The 23,190-nt window shown below is 44.9% G+C and overlaps 3 protein-coding genes across 3 annotated transcripts; 1 reads left to right on the top strand and 2 right to left on the bottom strand.

Annotated features, from left to right (window-relative positions):
• Positions 1–2,166: 2,166 nt before the first annotated feature.
• Positions 2,167–12,539, top strand: LOC309366599 (olfactory receptor 5AR1-like; the record flags this gene model as incomplete). The annotated part of the gene is made up of 3 exons (XM_081905280.1): positions 2,167–2,266; positions 3,994–4,082; positions 11,579–12,539. The coding sequence occupies exon 3, from the start codon at positions 11,586–11,588 to the stop codon at positions 12,537–12,539; it is 954 nt and encodes a 317-aa protein (XP_081761406.1). The 5' UTR covers positions 2,167–2,266; positions 3,994–4,082; positions 11,579–11,585.
• Positions 12,540–16,112: 3,573 nt separating this feature from the next.
• Positions 16,113–17,048, bottom strand: LOC309366854 (olfactory receptor 5AR1-like; the record flags this gene model as incomplete). The annotated part of the gene is made up of 1 exon (XM_081905719.1): positions 16,113–17,048. The coding sequence occupies one exon, from the start codon at positions 17,046–17,048 to the stop codon at positions 16,113–16,115; it is 936 nt and encodes a 311-aa protein (XP_081761845.1).
• Positions 17,049–20,256: 3,208 nt separating this feature from the next.
• On the bottom strand, positions 20,257–21,878 carry LOC309366642 (olfactory receptor 5AR1-like; the record flags this gene model as incomplete). The annotated part of the gene is made up of 2 exons (XM_081905375.1): positions 21,818–21,878; positions 20,257–21,211 (listed from the first exon to the last, which is right to left on the bottom strand). The coding sequence occupies exon 2, from the start codon at positions 21,202–21,204 to the stop codon at positions 20,257–20,259; it is 948 nt and encodes a 315-aa protein (XP_081761501.1). The 5' UTR covers positions 21,205–21,211; positions 21,818–21,878.
• Positions 21,879–23,190: the final 1,312 nt, after the last annotated feature.

Genomic DNA, 23,190 nt, shown 5'->3' with positions numbered 1-23,190 from the left:
GTGCCCAAAAACCACAAACTTTTTCCACTTGTGCCTCTCACTTTATGGTCATTACAATATTTCATTAAATTAAGTCAGTTCTTTTTCAAGATGAGTTTGAGTTTCGAATAGATATTAGCCAAGAAAGAAAATGTGCATTTGTTGTTTTTTGTGAGCAGTCTACTGAGTTGCCTGTTTGTTTACCCCTGCTGAGTGGCAGTTGTAGGCCATAGTGTGTAAATGGCTTGATTCATTCACTTTTGGTGGTTAGGTGCAGGAAGCAGGTTTAGCCTAAGCGATCTTCTTAAGAGTTGGCCACAAGGACTCTTTGGCCCAGGGGCTCTCCTCGGAGTTTACAGTTGATTTCTGCTCTTGCAGAAGTTTCCTTCTGCAGGTTTTGATTGGTTCAGTTTCAGAATCAATAAAGTGGCTTGAAAGCCAACCTAAAGTGTCTGACTTTTTATTCAGCCATCAGGTCACAACAGCAGTACTCAGTGATCTAAATAATGGAATAACTACTAGACTGTGAGTGAATGGTCTTTGTCCTGCTCTATGTTACTCTCTTTTATTTAAAAATTATACCTCATATTTATTTATCAGATTATTTCACAGTGGCTCCCATCTAAAAAAGCCAACATAAAAAGTCCAAACTACTAAAATCAATTTTTGTACTCATTTTTAATAAACAGTGTATACCAACAGAAGGGTAAAATAAAGCCACACTAAAACTCAGCAGAGTAAAATAGTTCTAGCTGCTAATCTGAAGTTTAAAGTGGGAATATCAGATGAATGTCTCTCAGGAGGGTATTCTACAATCTGGGTGCTTAGAAAGAAAAGGCCCTGTCTTACATCCCAATCAGTTATGCTTCTCAACATGGTGAGACACACCAAAGGACCTCTGACGTTGATCACAACTGATGCACAGGATTGTGTGAATTGCAATGGGATTTATTTTAGGCCAAAATGGTTCGCCAGTAGTGGCTTAGTCATGCTGGCCACATGACCTGGAAGGTGTACGGCGGCACGCTCGGCCAATAAAGCGAAATGAGCACCGCAACCACAAAGTCGGCCATGACTAGACCTAATTGTCGGGGTTCCCTTTACCTTTACCTAGGCTGGGGCCCCTTTTGCCTTGTGGGGTAAGGACTAGAGGAGCTTCAACTGAGGGGCAGAGTTCTGACCATGTCGTGATCTTGTGGGGTGTCACAGAAAAAAGATCTCCCTCTGACTTTTTTTGGGGGGTGGAGTTGTTTGTACAGATGCAGAAATGGCATTGGGCAGGATCAACATAATAAACGGGGCTCCTCATAAGGGGTCTGAGGAGGGGGATTGGCCATGGAACCCCAAGCTTAGGAGATGAATTCCTGGTTGGAATCCTCACCCTGGTCAGCCAGCAAGATCTTGCAAGCTTTGCTTGCACCACAAGGTTCAACACTATAGGCACATGCCTCCACATTTGGTGGGAATGCTCCGAAATTCAACATTTTGGACATCAGTCTTACAAGAAATCTGCAAAATAACAAAACAGGTATTAGAAGCAACCCTAGAACTGATCCTATTAAATATCTTCCAAGAGAACAATGCACACTCAGAATACAAAGAACTCATAAGACACTTTCCAATGATAAGTATTTTGGTACTGTTGGGTTGGCTTCAATGTTCATGAGTTTGGGAATAGACAATGATACCGCTTTTTGAGGAGTGAGTTTATTACCCCTCTACTACTATCCATACTAGGTTGCTCAACCATTGCTACTGTGTCCTTCCTTCTGGCAAATCCAGATAATAAGGTGACAGCAAAAACTGCAATTTTTTTTAGCAGGGGCAATTGGAATAAGATATTTTATTTGATTATTGATGTATAGTTAAGTATTTATCCCTGTCTTCAGTATATTCCATTTTATTTTATTGATATGGCTAGTGGCTGATGCAAATAAAGAGTCTTCTGATTCTACCATAATCTTCATCAATGAGCTTATTTGAAAACAAGGTAGAGAAAAATAACTAATGAGGATTGGGACCATATTGTGTGGGCTGAATGGAAAGCCAGTAGTCCTGTTTCGAACTAATTAAGGATGAACAGTGGGAACAAGAACAAATTCCCACACAGCATGTCCTCTGGCGATTATGCTGAGAGGTCCTACACAACATTTTAATGATACAGCTCTCATTCATATATTTCAGGGATTTGATTTCTAGGTAATACCAAAGCAAGTATAAAATGAGCAGTTCTATCTACGCATCTTGATTTGGAAGGCTTTAGAAATGACATCTATCATCTTCACAGGTAAGGTTACTTGGGCTATGTTGACTAACCTGATAAAATCTCAGTTATACAGAATTTATTTTCATTTCCAGTTCACAGAAGCTGTATAGACTGGCTTTGTATGATGCTGCATGTTGTCTCCTGCATGTTGCCTGTGACTGTTAAGAGACCAACAGATAAAGCAGATCTCCATAAATGTGGTCTGAAACGAATTAGCCAGGCAGTATTTTCATGAGGCTTTGCAGCCAAATTTTAAACCTCAGCTCAGATAAAACATTTAAGTTTCAAGTTTAAGAGACCTGTCATATTAGTTGGGCATTGAGGCCAGTGGGTTAATGCAATATCTCTGCTTTCTTTCTGCGAAAGGGAAGGGATAGTTTGGTTGGTAGAGCATGAGATTCTTAATCTGAGGGTTGTTGGTTCCGGCCATATTGCAGGGGATTGGACTAGATGATCATTGTGGTCCCATCCAACTCCAAAATTCTCTGGTTCTATGTATTTGCAGCTTAAACACTGCAGGCATATTCCTTTTTTATTCACCACAGCAGCCTAACAAATGAATGGGAAGACACCCTTTCAGTAGGAAGAATAGCACAGTTCTGCCCAGCTTTAAATTTCTGTTTACTCAAGTGGCAGAGATGATGACATTAAAGTAAAAAGAATGAGAAAAAAGAAACATGAAACTACATGGAAGCCTAAAATTTTATGGATTTAGGAAGGCTAGATGGACTTTGCTGGTATTTTGATGGTATTTTGCCTAACCAAGAAAAAAAATTACAGAATCCGAACACTTCCATTTATCATTATAAGCTGCTTGGGGAAAGTGGGTACTGTGTTTGCAGATATCATCCACTCCTGTCGAAACGCATAGCCAATTAAAAAAAATCCTAGTTAGTTAATGGGCAGAATGAATTAGGCTAAGACAATCCATTCAGTGCCACACTTTTCTAACCATTCTGTCTGTGCAAGCATTACAGCTTGTCAGATAAAATGACCCCTGTCTCTTTCCTCTGTGTACTGGTTACTCAACCCCCTTGAGTCAATTTCTGCGGTGTTGGGGGAAGGAGAGGGTGGAAAGTTAAAGGTGTAAATCTGTGTCTTCCTCTGACAAGGCTGGTGAGGTGAATCCTGCCTTGAATTTCTAATCTCAAATTGCATCTCGGAGAAAAGCAGTGGGAAAGTGGAGAGCAGAGATAGGGTTCAACACTCCCCCTTGCACAACCTGCATTCTTAGGTCATAAGTCTGTCCTGTACTGCCTTGTGGTTATATAACATTGAAACCTCAGCTCAGAGTTTGCAATATTATGCACATGTATTTGGACATAAAATCTACTGATGTCAGAGTAGCTAATGCCTCAGTAAAACAAAATAACATGGGGTTGAAAATTTTCACCTTCCTTTAAAATATGGGAAAACTCTGCCCATGCTATATATTTTATTAATTATGATGAGAAGTCCTAAATTGTGAACAGTGAAAATAAGGAATGAGTGACAAACCTACATTTGTGTTAGGTCAAAATATTATCTTCTACAGAAAACTGCATGTGATAAAATAAAGATGACTACCAGTGCATTAAATCTGAGGTCGCCAATATGACCATAGCTTCCATTGGTTTGGCTCAGAAATAAACTAGACACACACACGCAAAGAAATGGGGGAAAGGAGACTGAACATTTATGTGCCAATCTGTTTTTTGCTCCCTGACCCTCATTTGGTAACAAGAACTGTCCCGGTCATTTGCTGTTAGTAGGCTGTGGAGAAGAATCCGAACATCCACAGAGGACCCTTGAGACAAGAGCAAGTGAAGAATTCTTGGCTACTTACCTCTTCTGTGAGGTAAGAACTTTGAGTTCCTAAAGCTCATTTCTGGGGTGAACTTGCCAGGGTGGGAGCGGGTTAAGCAGTTCCTTGTTATTCCTCCACTTAAATATGTAGCCTCCAAAACAGCCTTTGATTAAATGAGAGAGGAAGGGTGAAGAGAATATTACTTTACATGTTGCTATGTGTTACACCTAGAGAAAAGGTTAAGCAGCTCCATGTAACCCTAGTCATAAGCATGTGGCCTCATAAAACTACTGCTGTTTGGAACAAAATGTTAAAGATGATTTGCTATTCTGTGTCATATCGAGTATGGAAGTAATTCTCTTTCATCATTGTTCTCAAATGAGAGCACACCTTTCTTAAATGGAAGAGGGAAACTTCACAATTATTGAGTTTGGGATTCACGGATAATCGGAATATGCACTTTCTCCTCTAGCAAGCTGATTTACATGTCATGACAGAACATTCAGAAGAACCTAGCACTTAATTCCTCCCATTGTGCTTCAAGTCATGGAACGTGATATTTTAAAATATTGTCATGGTTTCTGATCCCTTCTGCAATTTTCATACAAGTCATCACTTGATTGTGCATTAATTAGCCCCAATGCTGGTAAAGATAGACATAACTAGGGGTAGATGAGAATTTGGTTTGGTTTTAATGAGAAACCTCCCAGTTTGCACTTTTCAAACCAATATGATAACCCAAATCTTTCAACCAAATCTAGACTTCTCTGAATTTTTTGATGCAGCTCCCCCACCTAATAATATGTAAAAAAAAATTGCATATTGTCACGGCCACCCAGGACGGGTCCCAGCTCACAAGAGACCTCACTCCGTTGCAGTTTATTTACAGGAAAAGTTTATTGAAGATTTCTGCTTCTCGTACAGTTCAGCATCGTGGCCGTACGTCTGTCACGTTAGACCGCTGAAGTCCCCTCTGACTCCTCCCCTCTTCCACACCAACTTAATAGCCTGGCTCTAGACCACCTCTTCCTCTCCTTTCTTTTCCGCAGGGTCTTCCTGCCCCCCTGGGTTCCCTCTCTCCGTGACTCGCCTGAGGCTGAATCCTCTGCCGCCTCTTCCCCCCTCCTTCTGGCTTTAGGGCCGGGCTCCTCCCCTGAGCTCTCTCCACTTCCGCGCGCCTCTACGTTTGAACTTGGCGCGCGTACGTTGCTGCTGACCTTTCTTTCGACCGCTACACCACCCCTTGTTCTGCTCTCCACCCTTTCCGGCTGAACACCTTGCTCCAACCCCCTTTCTCTGTTCTCTCCTAGTCCTGCTCCCTCCGAGAGGCTGACGACTCCACCCCCTTTTCTCCGTTCCGGCTGAGACGCCTCTTGCTGCGTCTGTCTTCCACTGGGCTCCTCTCCGCTTCTCCCTTCTCCTCCCTTTTGCTTGATTAAGGTAACCCCCTTTTGAGAATCCTCTGACTCGCTGCTCAGACTCGTGGATTCCCTCAGAATTCCGTCATCTTCTTCCTCATCCTTCTGCCCCTCCTCCCACTCGCTCTCCGTCTCCTCTGTCATCTCCTCCTCTCTCCCAGAAACCCTGACATCCATCCCCCCCTCGAAGCCCCCCCCTCCCCCTTCCCGCTCGCCGGGTGCAGGTTGAGGAAAACGTGGTTCTTCCGGGGTCGGTTCAGGATACAAGTTGTCCACTTCAACGTTCTCCTCTGTCATCTCCGTATATGTGTGTTCGAACTCGGGTTCCCCACCCACAGACCTCACAGTCTCTTCCTCCATCACTGCTTCTCCTGGCGCTGCCTGCCAAGGACCTACCATCCATCTCTGACTCCATGCCTCCCTTGGCTGATCCACCCACCAACAAGGGCCTGTCTCCTCCCCCCCCAGTCTCGGATCCCTGGTCGGGCTTGTTTCGGGCGTATGGCCCTCGGGTGAGGAGAAACCCTCGAACGTGCTGTCTGACAAAGTGGGTGTGAACAGCCAATCATCAAAATACTCCTCGGGCATGGGCTTGTGCGGAAAAAGTGCATGGAACTCCTCCTTCAACAGGGGTTCGTCCAACGCGTAACCCGGCACCCAGCTATTGGCAGAGGCCGGAGTGCCTTCCCTGGCTAGAAAATATTCAACTCCCTCCTCCCCCCATCTCGAGTCCAGTATCTCTGTGACCTCGTTAAGAGGTTCTGGTCTTGGCGATTCCCCCCCCTCAGGCGCCCTCCTACGTGGCTCTGGGAGTGCTCCTGACTCTTGAAACCTGTGTGGGGTTTTGTAGGGAGTGAGCACCGACCTATGAAAGACCGGGTGCACCCTGGAACCCTCCGGAAGGGCTAGACGAAAAGCCACCGGATTGATCTTAGCCTCAACTTGATATGGCCCTAGCTGCCTGTGTCCTAACTTTTTCTTGGCCAATGACCTGGCCGGCATCGCGTGGGCTGCTAACCACACCCAGTCCCCAATCTGGATGTCCTCTCCCGCCCTCCTGTGCTTATCGGCCTGCACCTTATACGCCTGTTTTGCCAGCTCCAAATGTCTCCGCAGCTCCTCGTGCACCTCTTGCAACTCCGCTGCAAACTGGTCGGCATCTTGAGGCCCCCCCCCTCCTGGTGCCGCAAATCTCGGGAAGGTTCTGGGATGACGGCCATTGTTCGCGAAGAAAGGCGTCACCCCGGTGGATGCGTGTTTCGTGTTGTTGTAGGCGAATTCAGCCATCGGCAGATAGTCCACCCACGCCGCAGGTCGCTGGTTGGCGTAGCACCGCAGGTACTGCTGCATGATCGCGTTGACCCTCTCCGCTTGACCGTTGGTTTGTGGATGTCTCGCCGATGTCAGGTTGATTTTGACGTGCAAGATGCCCAGAAGCTTTCGCCAGAAAGTGGAAACAAACTGGCGCCCCCTGTCGGACAAGACGGACTGCGGAAGTCCATGCACTCTGAAGACGTGATCGATGAAGAGCTTTGCGGTCTGTTCTGCCGTCGCCACCTTGGCACAAGGGATGAAATGCGCCATCTTGGTGAACAAGTCCACCACCACTAACACCGCCGTCTTACCTCTGGAGCTGGGCAGGTCCGTAACAAAGTCCAACGCTACCCTCTCCCACGGTTGCTGCGGTGTCTCCAGCGGTTCTAGCAATCCCGCCTGCTTCTGGTGCACTGGTTTGGACCTCTGGCAGATATCACACCTGGCGACGTAGTCCGCCACCTCTCCTCTCATCTGGGGCCACCAAAAGTCTCTAGCCACCAACTCCATCGTCTTCTCTTTGCCGAAATGGCCTGCACTAGGGGCGTCATGCAATTGTTGCAGAACCTTGGCTCGAAGATCGTCGGTGGGCACGTAAAGGGCACCCTTACGAGTCAAAAGTCCATCTTGCAATTGGAACTCATCGTTGTCTCGTGACCCTCCGCGTAGCTCCTCCATCTTGGACTGTGCAAACTGATCCCTTAGCAACGCGCGTCGCACCGCGTCCAGGTCGACTGCGATGGTAGCGCACGTCCACGCCTGCGGTGCGAAAATGTGCTTTGCTGCGATTGGAGCTGCTTCCTCCAAGTACTGCGGCTTTCGGGACAGCGCGTCTGCAATAACATTGGAGTCTCCTGGGATGTATTCTATTTTGAAGTCGAGATCCGCAAAGAACTCCGCCCAGCGCATGTGTCGCTGGGTCTGTAACTTAGCCGTCCGCCAATACTCTAAGTTCTTGTGATCCGTGCGGACTTGCACCGTGTGCTTGGCTCCTATTAAGAAGTGTCGCCACGCTTTGAAAGCTGCATGAATGGCCAACAACTCCCTGTCCCATATGGTATAATTGCGCTCCGTCTTGCTGAGCTTCCGGGAGTAGAACGCACCCGGTCTCCAGTTGCCTTGCGAATCCTCTTGCAAAAGAACGGCCCCAACCGCTCTGTCTGACGCATCGGTCTCTACCCGCATGGGTCTGCCGGGATTCACGTGGAGCAGCTGCTCTTCGGAGGCGAAAAGACCTTTAAGCGTCCGGAAGGACCGCTCCGCTTGTTCGGTCCAGACGAACTTCTTCTTCTTGGAACTGAGGGTGTCAGTGATAGCCGCCGTCGCGTTCGCAAAACCTTTAATAAACTTGCGGTAAAAATTGGCAAAGCCGATGAACCTCTGGACCTCTTTCCGATTTCGAGGGCTTTTCCAGTCCAACAGCGCTTGAACCTTAGCCCTGTCCATGGCCAGTCCCTCGTCGGACAACTTGTAGCCAAGGAAATCAACCTCTCTGACATCAAACTGGCATTTTTCCAACTTGGCGTACAGCCTGTGGTCCTTCAGCCTCTGCAGGACCTCCCTCACGTCCTTATCGTGATCCTCCGACGATTCCGAGAAAATCAGGATATCGTCGAGAAAGCAGACACACTTCTTGTAGAGGAGACCTGCTAGCACGTGGTGCATAAACGCTTGAAAAACGTGGCTGCCATTTTGGAGACCGAAAGGCATGACTCTGTATTCGTATGTGCCCAGAGGGGTGAACATGGCGGTCTTCCACTCATCTCCTTTCCGGATGCGGATGAGATTGTAAGCCCCACGTAGGTCCAGCTTGGTGAAAATCTTGCCCCTCCTGACGGTCGCTAAAAGGTCGTCAATCTTGGGCATGGGGAAAGCTTTGGGCTTAGTCAAGCTGTTTATGAACCTGTAATCCACTATAAGCCTTTTTTGGGGCGTGTTTTTCTTCTTCACAAAGAACACAGGGCTGCCACCCGCTGCTTTAGATTCCTGGATGAAACCTCGCTTGAGGTTATGGTCTATGAACTCCCGAAGCTCTTGCATCTCGTCTTCCGACATGGAGTACAGCTTGGCAGCAGGCAGTTGCGCCCCTGGCACTAAATCAATCGCGCAGTCGTAAGGTCTGTGAGGCGGCAACTTGTCAGCTTCCTTCTCACAGAAAACCTCCAAGAAGTCCTGGTACTTGTGAGGCACCGTTTGCACCATACCCAGATGCAACTGCTGCTCGGCTTCTCCTCCCTGATCGGTCTGAAAGCAATGCTGAGCACAATACGATGAACAAAAGGTGATCTGCCGCTGGTACCACGCAACCGCGGGACTGTGCCTCTCCAGCCAACTCATGCCTAACACGATGGGTGTGTCCGATAAGTGGGTGACATTGAAACTAATAAGTTCTCGATGGTTGCCAATCTGCATCATCATGGGAGGGGTTTGCTGCACCACTTGCCCCCCCAGCAACTTCCTGCCGTCTACCGTGACCACGTTTAGAGGCGTCGTTGCAGGCAGGAGCGCCATGTTGTGCTGCTTAACGAACTGCAGTCCCACGAAGTCGGCGTTGCTTCCGGAATCGGTCGTTATTGGAACCTCGAGGAGTCTCCCATCAGGCAACTGGAGTGTTGCTGTGAGCAGAACTGCCGGTCTGGGAGGCAAAGGGTCCACGCTCTGCAGTGATGCTGGGGGCTTGTCTACAGATCCGCCTGGCTGAGCCCCAGTAGCTCTGCTTCCAGCCAGGCACTGTCGTTTCCCTGAAGCTGCTCCCCTGGTTGCACCTCTGCTGTTACAGTTGCCAGTGCTGCAGTGTGCTTCTGGAGCCTCTGGGGACACTCTTTCGCCATATGGTGCGCACTGTCACAGATGTAACACTTCCTGGTTCCTCTAGGAGGCTTCGCTTTGGCTGCACCAGGGACAGGGCTCTGGGATGGCTTCTGAGCCCTAGCACCACCAATCTCCATTGGCTCCTCGCTGTCCTTCCCCATTGGCGAGGGGTGCGCACGGCTGAAATCCCTGTGCACAAAAGGGAGAGTCCTCGCTTGCGCACGCGCTTGGGACCCGTCCTCCTCGTGCCACGGACGTCCCTCATGTCGAATTCCAATAGCTAAAGCCCGTTGCACCACGTCTTCTAGGGTCTGGGGTCTGTCCCCCCTAGCGATCTCATCCTTGATGGGGGGGCTCAATCCCTCCCAAAAAAGATCTCTGACCGGCTTACTGTCCTTTGGCCAATCTAAGGCGGTGAGCAATGCAAAAAATTTAGAGTGGTATTGGCGCACAGTCGCTTTCCCCTGCCTCAGCCCGTGCATTTGACGGCGCGCAATGTCCACATCCACAGAGGATTGAAAACAAGAATCCATCGCTTTGATGAACGCAGTTGAATTGCGACGGGCCGGTCCATCTTCGCGCCACAGATTGCGTAGCCAAGCCCTGGCCTCCCCATGCAGGTGCGAAACAATGAACCCCACTTTCTCCTCCTCATCTTTAAAATCGTGACGGAGTAAATGCAGTGCATATACGACGTCCGCTCTGAAATTGGGATAGTCTTGCAAGTTGCCATTAAAATGCGGAACCAGGGCACCCCCCCTCCGTCCAAGCGCAATGCCCTCCGCTCTGGAACCTGGGGCCCCCGCCCTGTCCGCGTGTTCCCACCTTGCCTGCAAATCCTGGCACGTCTTCTCCAAGTCGTCATTCTTCTTCTGCGAAGCAATGACTGCCGATGTGAGAGCGGTAACCTGATCCCGCAGTGCAACCAGCTGCTCCTCAGCGCTCATGGCTGCTCCCGTTCGTGAGCTTCGCAAAAAAAATTTTTTGCTTTCTGGGAGGGGACTTACTGTCACGGCCACCCAGGACGGGTCCCAGCTCACAAGAGACCTCACTCCGTTGCAGTTTATTTACAGGAAAAGTTTATTGAAGATTTCTGCTTCTCGTACAGTTCAGCATCGTGGCCGTACGTCTGTCACGTTAGACCGCTGAAGTCCCCTCTGACTCCTCCCCTCTTCCACACCAACTTAATAGCCTGGCTCTAGACCACCTCTTCCTCTCCTTTCTTTTCCGCAGGGTCTTCCTGCCCCCCTGGGTTCCCTCTCTCCGTGACTCGCCTGAGGCTGAATCCTCTGCCGCCTCTTCCCCCCTCCTTCTGGCTTTAGGGCCGGGCTCCTCCCCTGAGCTCTCTCCACTTCCGCGCGCCTCTACGTTTGAACTTGGCGCGCGTACGTTGCTGCTGACCTTTCTTTCGACCGCTACACCACCCCTTGTTCTGCTCTCCACCCTTTCCGGCTGAACACCTTGCTCCAACCCCCTTTCTCTGTTCTCTCCTAGTCCTGCTCCCTCCGAGAGGCTGACGACTCCACCCCCTTTTCTCCGTTCCGGCTGAGACGCCTCTTGCTGCGTCTGTCTTCCACTGGGCTCCTCTCCGCTTCTCCCTTCTCCTCCCTTTTGCTTGATTAAGGTAACCCCCTTTTGAGAATCCTCTGACTCGCTGCTCAGACTCGTGGATTCCCTCAGAATTCCGTCATCTTCTTCCTCATCCTTCTGCCCCTCCTCCCACTCGCTCTCCGTCTCCTCTGTCATCTCCTCCTCTCTCCCAGAAACCCTGACACATATATTTCAGAAAGGGTGCACAAAAATGAATACATTACTGGAAATAACACAGAGAACTGAATTAGGTGAAATCTCTTGCCAATATGTATATATTAATTGAAACTTCATGCAAAAATGTGTTTATTGAAAGAAATTCACACTAAAATGCTGACACATTTTCAAGAGAATTTTTAAGAATAAATAAATAAAATTATTTGCTTTTTATTTCCTTTTTGCTTTTCCTTCTAGGGAAACTATGGGATTAATGATGGAGTACCCAAATCAAACCATGGTGACTGAATTCATCTTCGTAGGCTTTATGGAACATCCTGAGCTGTGGGCCCTTCTCTTCCTGCTGTTCCTCTTGATCTACATTGTCACAGTGTCAGGAAATCTTGGCATCATCATACTAGCCACCCTTGATGCAAACTTGCACACTCCCATGTACTTTTTCCTCAGCAACCTATCCTTGGTTGACGTTGGCTATTCCACTACTATCGCTCCCAGGTTGCTGATGACCTTTCTGGAGAGCAATAATGCTATTGCGTTCTCAGAGTGTACCGTGCAATTTTTCTTTTTCTGTCTGTTTGTCACAGTTGAAGCTTGCCTTCTAGCTATTATGGCTTATGATCGCTTCACTGCCATTTGCAACCCATTACTCTATTTTGTTGCCATGTCTAAAAAGCTCTGTCTGGTGTTAGTAATAAGTGCATATATTTGTGGCTTTGTGAATTCAGCTGTTCAGGCTTCATTGATATTTAGCCTTTCTTTCTGCAGCTCAAATGTCATCAATCATTTCTTTTGTGACATCCCTCCCATCCTGAAACTTTCCTGTTCAAGCACGGAAGTGGCTAACACTGTGCATTTCATCTTTTCTACTGCAATAGTCACAACCACTTTGTTGATTATCCTCATCTCCTATATCTACATCATTTTTGCCATCCTGCGGATTCGCTCTGCTCAGGGCAGACACAAAGCTTTTTCCACCTGTGCCTCCCACCTCACGTCTGTCACAATCTTCTATGGGACCATTATCTTTATGTATCTGAGGCCCAATTCCAGTGTCTCAATGGATGAAGATAAAATTGTTTCAGTGTTCTATACTCTTGTGATCCCCATGCTAAATCCATTGATCTACAGTCTGAGAAATAAAGATGTGAAGGATGCTTTCATAAGGATGAGAGGGAAGATTTCATTAAGATCTCATTAAATTAATTCAGTTATTCTTCAAGATGAGTTTGAGTTTCCAGTAGATAATAACCAAGAAAGTGTGTATTTGTTCTATCTCTCTCTGTGTGTGTCCTGGTGTGTTGCTTTTTTTGACCATTCCACACTTAATAGTCAGGAGGTGGCATTAATAGTACATAGCATGGTTGGCTGGCATCTGTGTGTCTTGGGGGAGAATGGATGAGTTTGTCCTCACGGGTGAAGTCAAACCGTTGGAGAATTACATTGGGCGGCTTTACATTGGGGGAACCTTGATATTGGGTAGAGGGCATCTTGTAGCCTCTGCCTGCCCCTCCTTGGTTAAGGGTATTTTGTCAAAGGGATCCAGTGGGTGGGGTGGCCTATGACTGATGCCCAGACAGGGACCAAGGTCATATCACACCTCTAACAGGGACCTGCCAGGGGGATCCACTATTTGATGTAGGTCACAGGCCCATGGTGGTCTACCATTAGATGCATTCCCAGCAGACGGGCTGGAGTGATTTAAACTGGCTTCACCCAATGTTTATGGCCTTTCCTCCTTTGGTCACAACTGTAGATACATGATCTGTCTCCAGGCATAAGTTGAAATCTCCTTTCTTGTAACTTAAATCCATTGGTTTGTGTCCTAGCCCCCAGAAAAGGACAAAACAATGTTGCTTCACATTCCACGTGACAGCTCTTTATTTATTTGAAGATGACTATCGTATCACCTCCCAGTCTTCTCTTTTCCAGGTTAAAAACACCCAGCTCCCTTAACCATTCCTAATAAGGCTTGGTTTCCAGACCTTTTATCACCTTGGTTGCCCTCCTCTGCACACATTCTGGGGATCACGTAAAACCCCCAAAAGTGGCATGTCTGGGAATTTCCAGAGGTATGGCAACCCTACTATTAACTCATGTTCACCAGGGCCTTTAAACTTCAGATTAGCAGCCGATCCATTTTATTCTACTGTGTTTTAGTCTGGGTTGCCTAGCTTTTATACTAATTTTATTTGGTCCCTCTATTGGTTTTAACTGATTACTAAAATTGAGTGCTAACCATGATTTTAGTAGTTTGAACTGTTTTCATTGTCTTTTAACAATTTTATGATTCTCTGCAAACCATGATGGCTTTGATTTATATTTCAAAAGTGAAGTATAAATTTTTGAATAAATGAAAGAAGTATATTTTTAAAAAATAATGAAAAGAAGGTAACATTGAGCAGGAAATAAAGCACTCCCTCCCAGCTCAAGCATTCCACCATTTTTTCCCCCAAAAGATTTTTATTAAGGTTTCAACAGATTTTATAATAACAAACAAGACAAAACAACACAACAACAAACAATAAACGGTAAAAAACACAAGAAGCATTCCACCATTTATATCTGTGAGTATTGTGATGGTGACCTGATGGCCAAACCAATCAAAACCTCCAGAGGGAAAACCCCTCTAAGTGCAGAAATTAACTACAAACACAAATCCTGAAACCCATAAGGGAACCCAACCCCTGCCCGTGAGAAATGAAGATGTGGCAGTAGTACCACCTACCCACTTTACCTGGCCACAACCTGAAGGCAAATAAGCAGGTTTCCCCTGTGTGACTCCAGCCCAGGGTCCCAGAGCTCCTAGCAGATGAGGCAGGTTGGTCTCATAGGTGTTCCCTATCCAGCTCCAGGGCCCCAGAGTCCCAAGATTCAGCTTCAGGGGCATGCCCTCACCCCAAAAGGTGCCTAAGGAGATCAGCTAGGTTAAAGCTCCTTCCTACACCTAACCATCCAAAGTGACTTAATCAACATATTTATATTTTTTAAAAAAGATATTTATTAAAGTTTCAAAGATTATATAAAAACAAAACAAAACAACAATACAAACAAACAAAAACAAAAACAAGTATAATTTCAATCCCTTATTCTCTTGTAACTTACTTCCCCGACTTCCTCATACCTCCCCTTTCTGTATTCCAATTTCTAATTATTAATTCAGCAAATCCTCTCCCTTATTTTCCATTTAATTTTTAGCCTTTCTTTTCTTTTTACTTAACCATTACAGCTGTCAACCACATAATTTCTAAACCAACGTCATTCTAACATTCATTAATTTTGCAATGTTTCTTAAGATAGTCCTTAAATTTCTTCCAATCTTCTTCCGCTGTCTCTCTTCCCTGGTCTCGGATTCTGCCAGTCATTTCTGCCAGTCACTGAATCAACCTATTTATATGCCACGAGAGCGGAGGGCAACCTATAGACTTCAGGAGCAAGGCTTCAACACCTCCCAAATGCCATGTGTCAGGAAGATTTGGGGCATGGCAAAGCAGGACAGAGTCTCAAACAAAGATGTGGTCTTCCAAACCCACATTCCGATCACGTTCATTCTCCAAGAATCTCTCAGTGACATCTATACTGGCTTGGTCATGACTACAGAATGGAAAACGACAGGATCCCCAAGGACATGCAGCAAAGGGAGCTGGCTTCTGGCACCAGGCCAATTGGCAGACCATGTGAAATATGTCTGTAAACAGGACAGGAAGGCTGACAACATTAACCCTGTTGTGTGGGAATCCCTTGCAAGTGGCCATAGTGCCTGGAGACAGCCAGGTTGTGTATTCACAGCAGTGACAAGAGGCGGAAGGACTGCTGGATGGAGTGCAGAAAGAAGGAACGCCATGGTGCATCTTTAGCAGCAAAACCAGATGCCTTCATCTTCCCCAGAACCAGCAAAACATGTCTCGCCTGTATCAGTCTCTACAGCCAAAGCAGGTGCTGTAAATCTCCAGCACTTTGACTTCACACATGAAGGCACACTCATCCATTGTTTCCCAGGGCCGACAGAAGACAGCCAATCATGCTGTGGAATACTAATGCCACCTACTGACTACTCAGAGAGGAATAGGGAAAAAAAAGCAACCCACTAGGACAGTGGTGGCAAACCTATGGCACACGTGCCAGAGTGGGCACATGGAGGTTTACATCTGCCCCCCCATGCCATTGCAGGGTGGAAATGCTCCCTAGAGCACTCTCTGCCCTCAGCAGCATTGGGGGAAGTAGCATTCCCACCAAGCTGCTGGTTTCTGGCCGCGCCGCTACTGCCATGCCGCTGTGGGTGTGAAACTGTGTAGGAAAAGGTGCACGCGATTGGTTGCTCCATCAAGGTTTTTTGTTGATTGCTCCCTGATGGCGAACGTTGAATCGGTTGCTTCTGCTTCCTTCTTGCATGTGAGTGTCTTTCTGAACCCTCCCCCCCAAAAAAAAAATTTCAACAACTCAACAACTCTGAGCAATCCTACCGCAAAAAGCTCAACAACTCTGGGGGCATAGTATACAAAAAAAATGAAGTATATTCAAGTGTTTATCCCATCCAAAGTGACTTAATCAACATATTTATATATTTTTAAAAAGATTTTTATTAAAGTTTCAAAGATTATATAAAAACAAAACAAATATGTGGGTTTTGGGTTGCAGTTTGGGCACTCGATCTCTAAAGGTTTTGCCACCACTGCAGTAGGACAATTGCACACACACAAATGAAACACATACGCATTTTTTGTCTTGGTTAATATGTATTGGAAACTGAAACTCATCTTGAAAAGGAAATGTATTAATTTAATGAAATCTTCCCTCTCATCCTGATGAAAGCATCCTTCACATCTTTATTTCTCAAACTGTAAATCAATGGATTTAGCATGGGGATCACAAGAGTATAGAACACTGAAACAATTTTATCTTCATCTGTTGAGACACTGGAATTGGGCCTCATATACATAAAGATGATGGTCCCATAGAAGATTGTGACAGACGTGAGGTGGGAGGCACAGGTGGAAAAGGCTTTGTGTCTGCCCTGGGCAGAGCGAATCCGCAGGATGGCAAAAATAATGTAGATATAGGAGATGAGGATAATCAACAAAGTGGTCACGACTATCACAGTACATAAGATAAAGTGTACAGTGTTAGCCACTGCTGTGCTTGAACAAGAAAGTTTCAGGATGGGAGGGATGTCACAAAAGAAGTGACTGATAACATTTGAGCTGCAGAAGGACAGGCTAAATATCAACGGAGCCTGAACAGCTGAATTCAGAAATCCACAAATATATGCACCTGTTACTAAGGCTATACAGAGCTTTTTAGACATGGCAGCACAATAAAGTAATGGGTTGCAAATGGCAGTGAAGCGATCATAAGCCATAATAGCTAGAAGGCAAGTTTCAACTGTAGCAAACAGACAGAAAAAGAAGAATTGCACGGTACACTCTGTGAATGGAATAGTGCTATTCTTTTGTAGGAAGGTCATCAGCAATCTAGGAGCGATAGTAGTGGAATAGCCAACGTCAACCAAGGATAGGTTGCTGAGGAAAAAGTACATTGGGGTATGAAGGTTTGCATCAAGAGCAGCTAGGATGATGATGCCAAGATTTCCTGAGACTGTGACAATGTAGATCAAGATAAATGCCAGGAAGAGAATGGTCCACAGCTCTGGATGGTCCATGAAGCCCAGAAGGATGAATTCAGTCACAATGCTGTGATTCATGTATTCCATTTTTTACCCCAAAGTTTCCCTAATAAGAAGGAAATGAAATTGTGAAACAAGTACCGTATATATTTTTAATCCTCATGAAAATTTCCTAGCAGTTTAGTGCAAATTTCTTCTAATAAGCACATTTTTCTATGCTGTTTAACTAATACGGATTTTTTTGAAGTGATTTTCCCTAATGTAATCCAGTTTTGAAGGTTATTTTCCCCAATATATGCATTTTTGTACCTAATGTTCTATTTAGAAGGTGGCATAATAAAATACAGGGAAGTTCGCATTTCTAAGTATAGCTCAATTTTGGTCTGCATATTGGTTCAAGAAGTACAAATTAAGTCATTTCCACTAAAATGCAAACAAAATTAATTTTAACCTCCATCGCTAGTGGACCTCAAAAATCCACCCCAAAATCTGGGACTGATTCTTCCTATCACCTCCCATGACCTTAAGCCCAGTGGGAGAATTCAGTATCACCTTCCTGGCAGGCCAAAGTCCTTGAGGCGGGTAGGCTAATGAAAGGCATTGTCTAGTAAGGAAGTGTCACCCTTGGAATGTCCTATGGAGTTACATGAGGACCACATTTGTCACAGTCCTGAATGTCACAGTCCTGACATTCTTTACTCCCTGTATACATAAAGAGTGTATGCATGTTAGTATGTCATAGTGATTCAGTCTCCTGTTGGCTGATATCATGAATGAAATGTTTAATGATAATTGGAACAATGAATACTCCTGGCTGGAATAGTCTGTCTCCGGTGACATCTGTTTTTGCAAAATATATTTAAAGGGAAAATACTGGAACTTTCTCTGTCAGTGTTTTTAACAACTGGAAGACTGCACTGGATATCAAAACAGGATTTTCCAAGTACTGCACTTCAACTAAAGCACTCCTACCCAGCCTCTGCTTTAAACTGAAACACACACAACATTTATTCCTCAAAGTCAGTGTTTAAGATGGGAATTGTGGTCCACCAAAATAACAATGGCAAGGACCTCTTTTCACACCAAAACCAGACATTTCAACTTTCTACATTACACAACAACACAATTTATTACCCCCCAAAATACCACTGGGCTAGTTGAAGCCGCCTTTGTGAATCAATATAGCTCTATCTTCAGTCCTGGTTTTAGTCTGAAAATCTCATCCATTTTTCTTAAACATACTCCCCCCTTCCACCACTCCTTTCTTTCACTCCATCATTTTTTTATTCAGCCTCTGATGCAGCCTCCCCCCCCTCCCATCCACTTCTTGAAATGATCCCTTTGGTCTCCACTTGAAATGAAAATTAATAATAAACACCTTTTCCAGTGCAGACTCTCCAGCCTCCACTCCTGTCTCTCAGCACTCCATGCTCCACAAGGCATCCAGGAGATGCTGTAGGTGGTGAAGGCAGCAGTCCTAGGTTCCTACCACTCTAGTTCTCCAATGCACTCTCCTTATTTACAGCCCTGCATCTCATGCCAGGTGTGCATGAACACTCAAAAAACCCTCTTCCTCCTCTTGTGACCAGCCCAGTTCTTTTCCTTCATCTGCTCTCGCCCTGGAGACTGAGGTCAACGGGGAGGGAAAGATGCAAACCCCCCTGGAGAGTCTATGCAATATTTTGCAGAAATGGGAGTTAATTGGGAGAGGAGTGGAGATGAGAGGCGAGGAGACTCCCCATAGATTCTATGCAGCTTTGGAGCTGGCTCCAGCTGGGATGAAGCTTGCTAGCTGCCTCTTCAACCTTCTTAGTAACATCTGAGCAGGATAGTAACAAGATGAGATGTAATATTGTTCTATGCTGTCAGTGGCAAAGAAACACAATTCTGTGCATTGATTGTGCTCTACTTCAAAGGCTTTCAATATGTATCTCATATCCAGAAGCCTAATTGGTTGGGATGCAAGACAGGGCCTTTTCCAATGTGGCACCCAGGTTGCAGCATTATCTCTCCAGAGAGAAACACCAGACTCCCACCTTTTAAACTTCAGATTAGCAGCCAATCCATTTTATTCTACTGTTTTTTAGTCTGGGTTGCCTATTTTTTATACTAATTTTTTTGGTCCCTATTTTGGTTTTAACTGATTACTAAAATTGAGTGCTGACCATCATTTTAGTAGTCTGAACTGTTTTCATTGTCTTTTAACAATGTTATAGTTCTCTACAAACCATGATGGCTTTGATTTATATTTAAAATGTGAAGTATAAATTTTTAAATAAATAAAAGAAGGTAACAATGAGCAGAAAATAAAGCAGACCAACTGGAAGACTAGCTCTGCATTACAAAAGATTTCTGCAAACGTAACATGAATGCTAGCAACATTAACCCCATCATGTGGGAATTCCTGGCAGACAACCACAGAGCCTAGAGACAGTCAGATCATGTATCCACAGCAGTGACCAAAGGAGGAAAGACCACTGGGAGGACCACAGAAAGAAGAAATGTCATGGTGCATCTGTAGCAGCAAAACTAGATGCCTTCAACAGCCACAGATGCAACTAAACATGTCTCTCTTGTATCAGTCTCTACAGCCACAGCAGCTGCTGTAATTGTGTGCCAGGACTCCTGGACCTGCAGCTCCCTAGGAGTGAATAAATAGACAGGCAACAGTATATATGATTTGTGGATCAAATAGGCCACCACTTTTATTAGTTATAGATGTGAGTGGTTTTTCATAAACATTGGGTGGAGCCAGTTTAAATCACTCTAGCCCATCTGCTGGGAATGCATCTAATGGTAGACCACCATGGGGAGTGGGCCTATGACTTACATCAAATAGGGAATCCCCCTGGGCAGTCCCTGTTAGATGAGTGATATGACCCTGGTCCCTGTCTGGGCATGGGTTATAGGCCACTCCTCTGCCCCGGATCCCTTTAACAAAATACCCTTAACCAAGGAGGGGCAGGCAGAGGCTACAAACTGCCCTCTACCCAATATCAGGGCTTTTCCAATGTCCAACCACCCAACGTAACTCTCCAACGGTTTGACTTCACCCATGAGGACAAACTCATCCATTGTCTCCCAAGACACAAAGATGCCAGCCAACCATGCTATGTACTATTAATGCCACCTCCTGACTATTAAGTGTGGAATGGGCAAAAAAAGAAAAAGAAGAAAAAAAGCAACACACCAGTAGGAGAATTACACACACACACAAACACACAAATAAAACAAATACACACTTTCTTGGTTATTATCTACTGGAAACTCAAACTCATCTAGAGCAATAACTGACTTAATTTAATGAGATCTTCCCTCTCATCCTTAGGAAAGCATTCTTCACATCTTTATTTCTCAGACTGTAGATGAAAGGATTTAGCATGGGGATCACAAGAGTATAGAACACTGAAACAATTTTATCTTCATCCGTTGAGACACTGGAATTGGGCCTCAGATACATAAAGATAATGGTCCCATAGAAGATTGTGACAGACATGAGGTGGGAGGCACAGGTGGAAAAAGCTTTGTGTCTGCCCTGGGCAGAGCGAATCCGCAGGATGGCAAAAATGATGTAGATATAGGAGATGAGGATAATCAACAAAGTGGCCGTGACTATTGCAGTAGAAAAGATGAAATGCACAGTGTTAGCCACTTCTGTGCTTGAACAGGAAAGTTTCAGGATAGGAGGGATGTCACAAAAGAAATGATTGATGACATTTGAGCTGCAGAAAGAAAGGCTAAATATCAATGAAGTCTGTGCAGCTGAATTCACAAAGCCACAAATATATGCACCTATTACTAACACCAGACAGAGCTTTTTAGACATGGCAACAAAATAGAGTAATGGGTTGCAAATGGCAGTGAAGCGATCGTAAGCCATAATAGCTAGAAGACAAGTTTCGACTGTGATAAATAAACACAAAAAGAAAAATTGCACGGTACACTCTGTGAATGCAATAGCATTATTGCTCTCCAGAAAGGTCATCAACAACCTGGGAGCGATAGTAGTGGAATAGCCAACGTCAACCAAGGATAGGTTGCTGAGGAAAAAGTACATGGGCGTGTGCAGGTTTGCATCAAGGGTGGCTAGTATGATGATGCCAAGATTTCCTGACACTGTGACAATGTAGATCAAGAGGAACAGCAGGAAGAGAAGGGCCCACAGCTCAGGATATTCCATAAAGCCAAGAAGGATGAATTCAGTCACCATGGTTTGATTTGTGTATTCCATCATTAATCCCATACTTTCCCTAGGAGGAAAAGCAAAAAGGAAATACAAAGCACGTAATTTTATTTTTTTATTCTTAAAAATTCTCATGAAAATCTGTCAGCATTTTAGTGTGAATCTCTTTCACTAGACACATTTTTGCATGCACTTTCAATTAATATCCACATATTGGCAAGAGATTTCACCTAGTTCAGTTCACTTTGTTGTTTTTAGGAATGTACACATGCATTTTTGTACATATTATTTGGTGGAAGAACTGCATCACAAAATTCAGAGCAGTGTAGATTTGGTCTAAAGTTTTTGACTATCATGTTGGTTTGAAAAGTGTTAACTAAGTGGTTTCTCATTAAAACCCAAACCAAATTCTCATCTACCCCTAGTTATGACTATCTTTACCAGCATGGGGGCTCATTAATGCACAATCATGTGATGATTTGAATGAAAATTGCAGAAAGGATCAGAAACCGTGACAATTTTTTAAAATATCACGTTCCATGACTTGAAGCACAATGGGAGGAATTAAGTGCTGGGTTCTTCTGAATGTTCTGTCATGACAAGTACATTAGCTTGCTAGACAGGATGTTCCATTACCTTCTCCCACTGTGTGCAGTTTGGGGTTTCTCCTTACCAGGGCTATAGGGGAGGAGAGGGAGAAACCCCCGTTGTGAAGTTGCAAGTCATCAAATGGGCTCCTGTTAATGAGAGTTGTTCATTGAATCCCACCAAATAGTTTTAAATGTCAGCCATTGTTGAGCTTAGGCATGAGTCATCAGGTCATAATCAACACAAGATGAAAAGGACCCCTGGATGGTGCAGGTATGAGAAGGATTTTTTCCAAGTGAGACGCACATTACTTGGTAGACAGCCTTCTGGAGTATACATGGCAGTTGGGTGGGATCAGATCGGCACACACCCACAAATTCAGAAATCCTCAACTGAAGCCCATTCATTTCTCATGTAAGAATAGTACTCAGAAACAACCAGCTCAGGCATAAGACTTTGAAGAGTCTGGTGCAATCATCAACTGCATGTTTCATATGGTTACATACCCATATTGCTGCTTCCTAGAAAGACTTGCTTCCAATATCTTTTTCAGCAGCTTCCATTCATACCACCTGCTATTCTTAAATCTTGGACAATAAAACAAGCTTCAGTAATTAAGGCTGCAGTTAATAGGGGGAGTATATATGGCTGAACGCAATGAGATTTACTTCTGAGCATAATACTCCATATTCTATTATGTTTAAGCAAATACAACTGGGCACAGGTTCTTTCTTTTGACCTCCCCCCCCCCCCGATTTTGTGTCAGTTTGCTGCAAATGTCAAAATGAAAGGCTTTTAAAGAGTTGGTACAATTGAATGCAATATCTCTTACCGACATAACAAAAATGCAGGAAAAAATGATGATGGTATCAATTTCAGCTTTATTAGCCAAGCTGGTAACTCTTACCAGTGGAAAGAAAAGTCATTTCATGACTACAAGCGTATTACTGTGTGAATTAGCAAGATGTGTTTATATATGATTCCTTGGAAACTAGGGACATAGACCCCCTGGGACTTTCTAAGTAAGATATAGCTGGGATTGCAACATTCCCTTCAGGCCCACTAGGGAATAGTAGATGACTACAAAGTAATATATTGTCTCAGATCTAGAGCACCAGTTCACATCACTTCTTGGTTGTTGTTGTTTTTATTTAACCAGTATACATTCCAAGAATACATGAGTAGTGTACAAAAACAGAATATCAAACAGAATACAAATCATAAAGCAATGCTAAAAACATGAAGCCAACAAGAATTTGAAACTGCAGAACTAGAATGCACTAATTCAGGAAGTTTTAGGAGAAAACAAAAATTCTCAACACATTTGGAAACATAACAATGGGTGGTATCCAACTAACATGTCTCATTAGTGCATGGATTTTGACTTGCACAATGAGACTTTCCCCTCTCCTCTCCCTGTGCATCTCCTGTGGACTCCCCAAATCTGCTCCAGAGGGC

The sequence above is a fragment of the Podarcis melisellensis genome, assembly GCF_964234715.1.
Source record: "Podarcis melisellensis genome assembly, chromosome: 1".
NCBI lineage: Eukaryota > Metazoa > Chordata > Lepidosauria > Squamata > Lacertidae > Podarcis > Podarcis melisellensis.
This window is presented reverse-complemented; position numbering and strand designations above follow the sequence as displayed.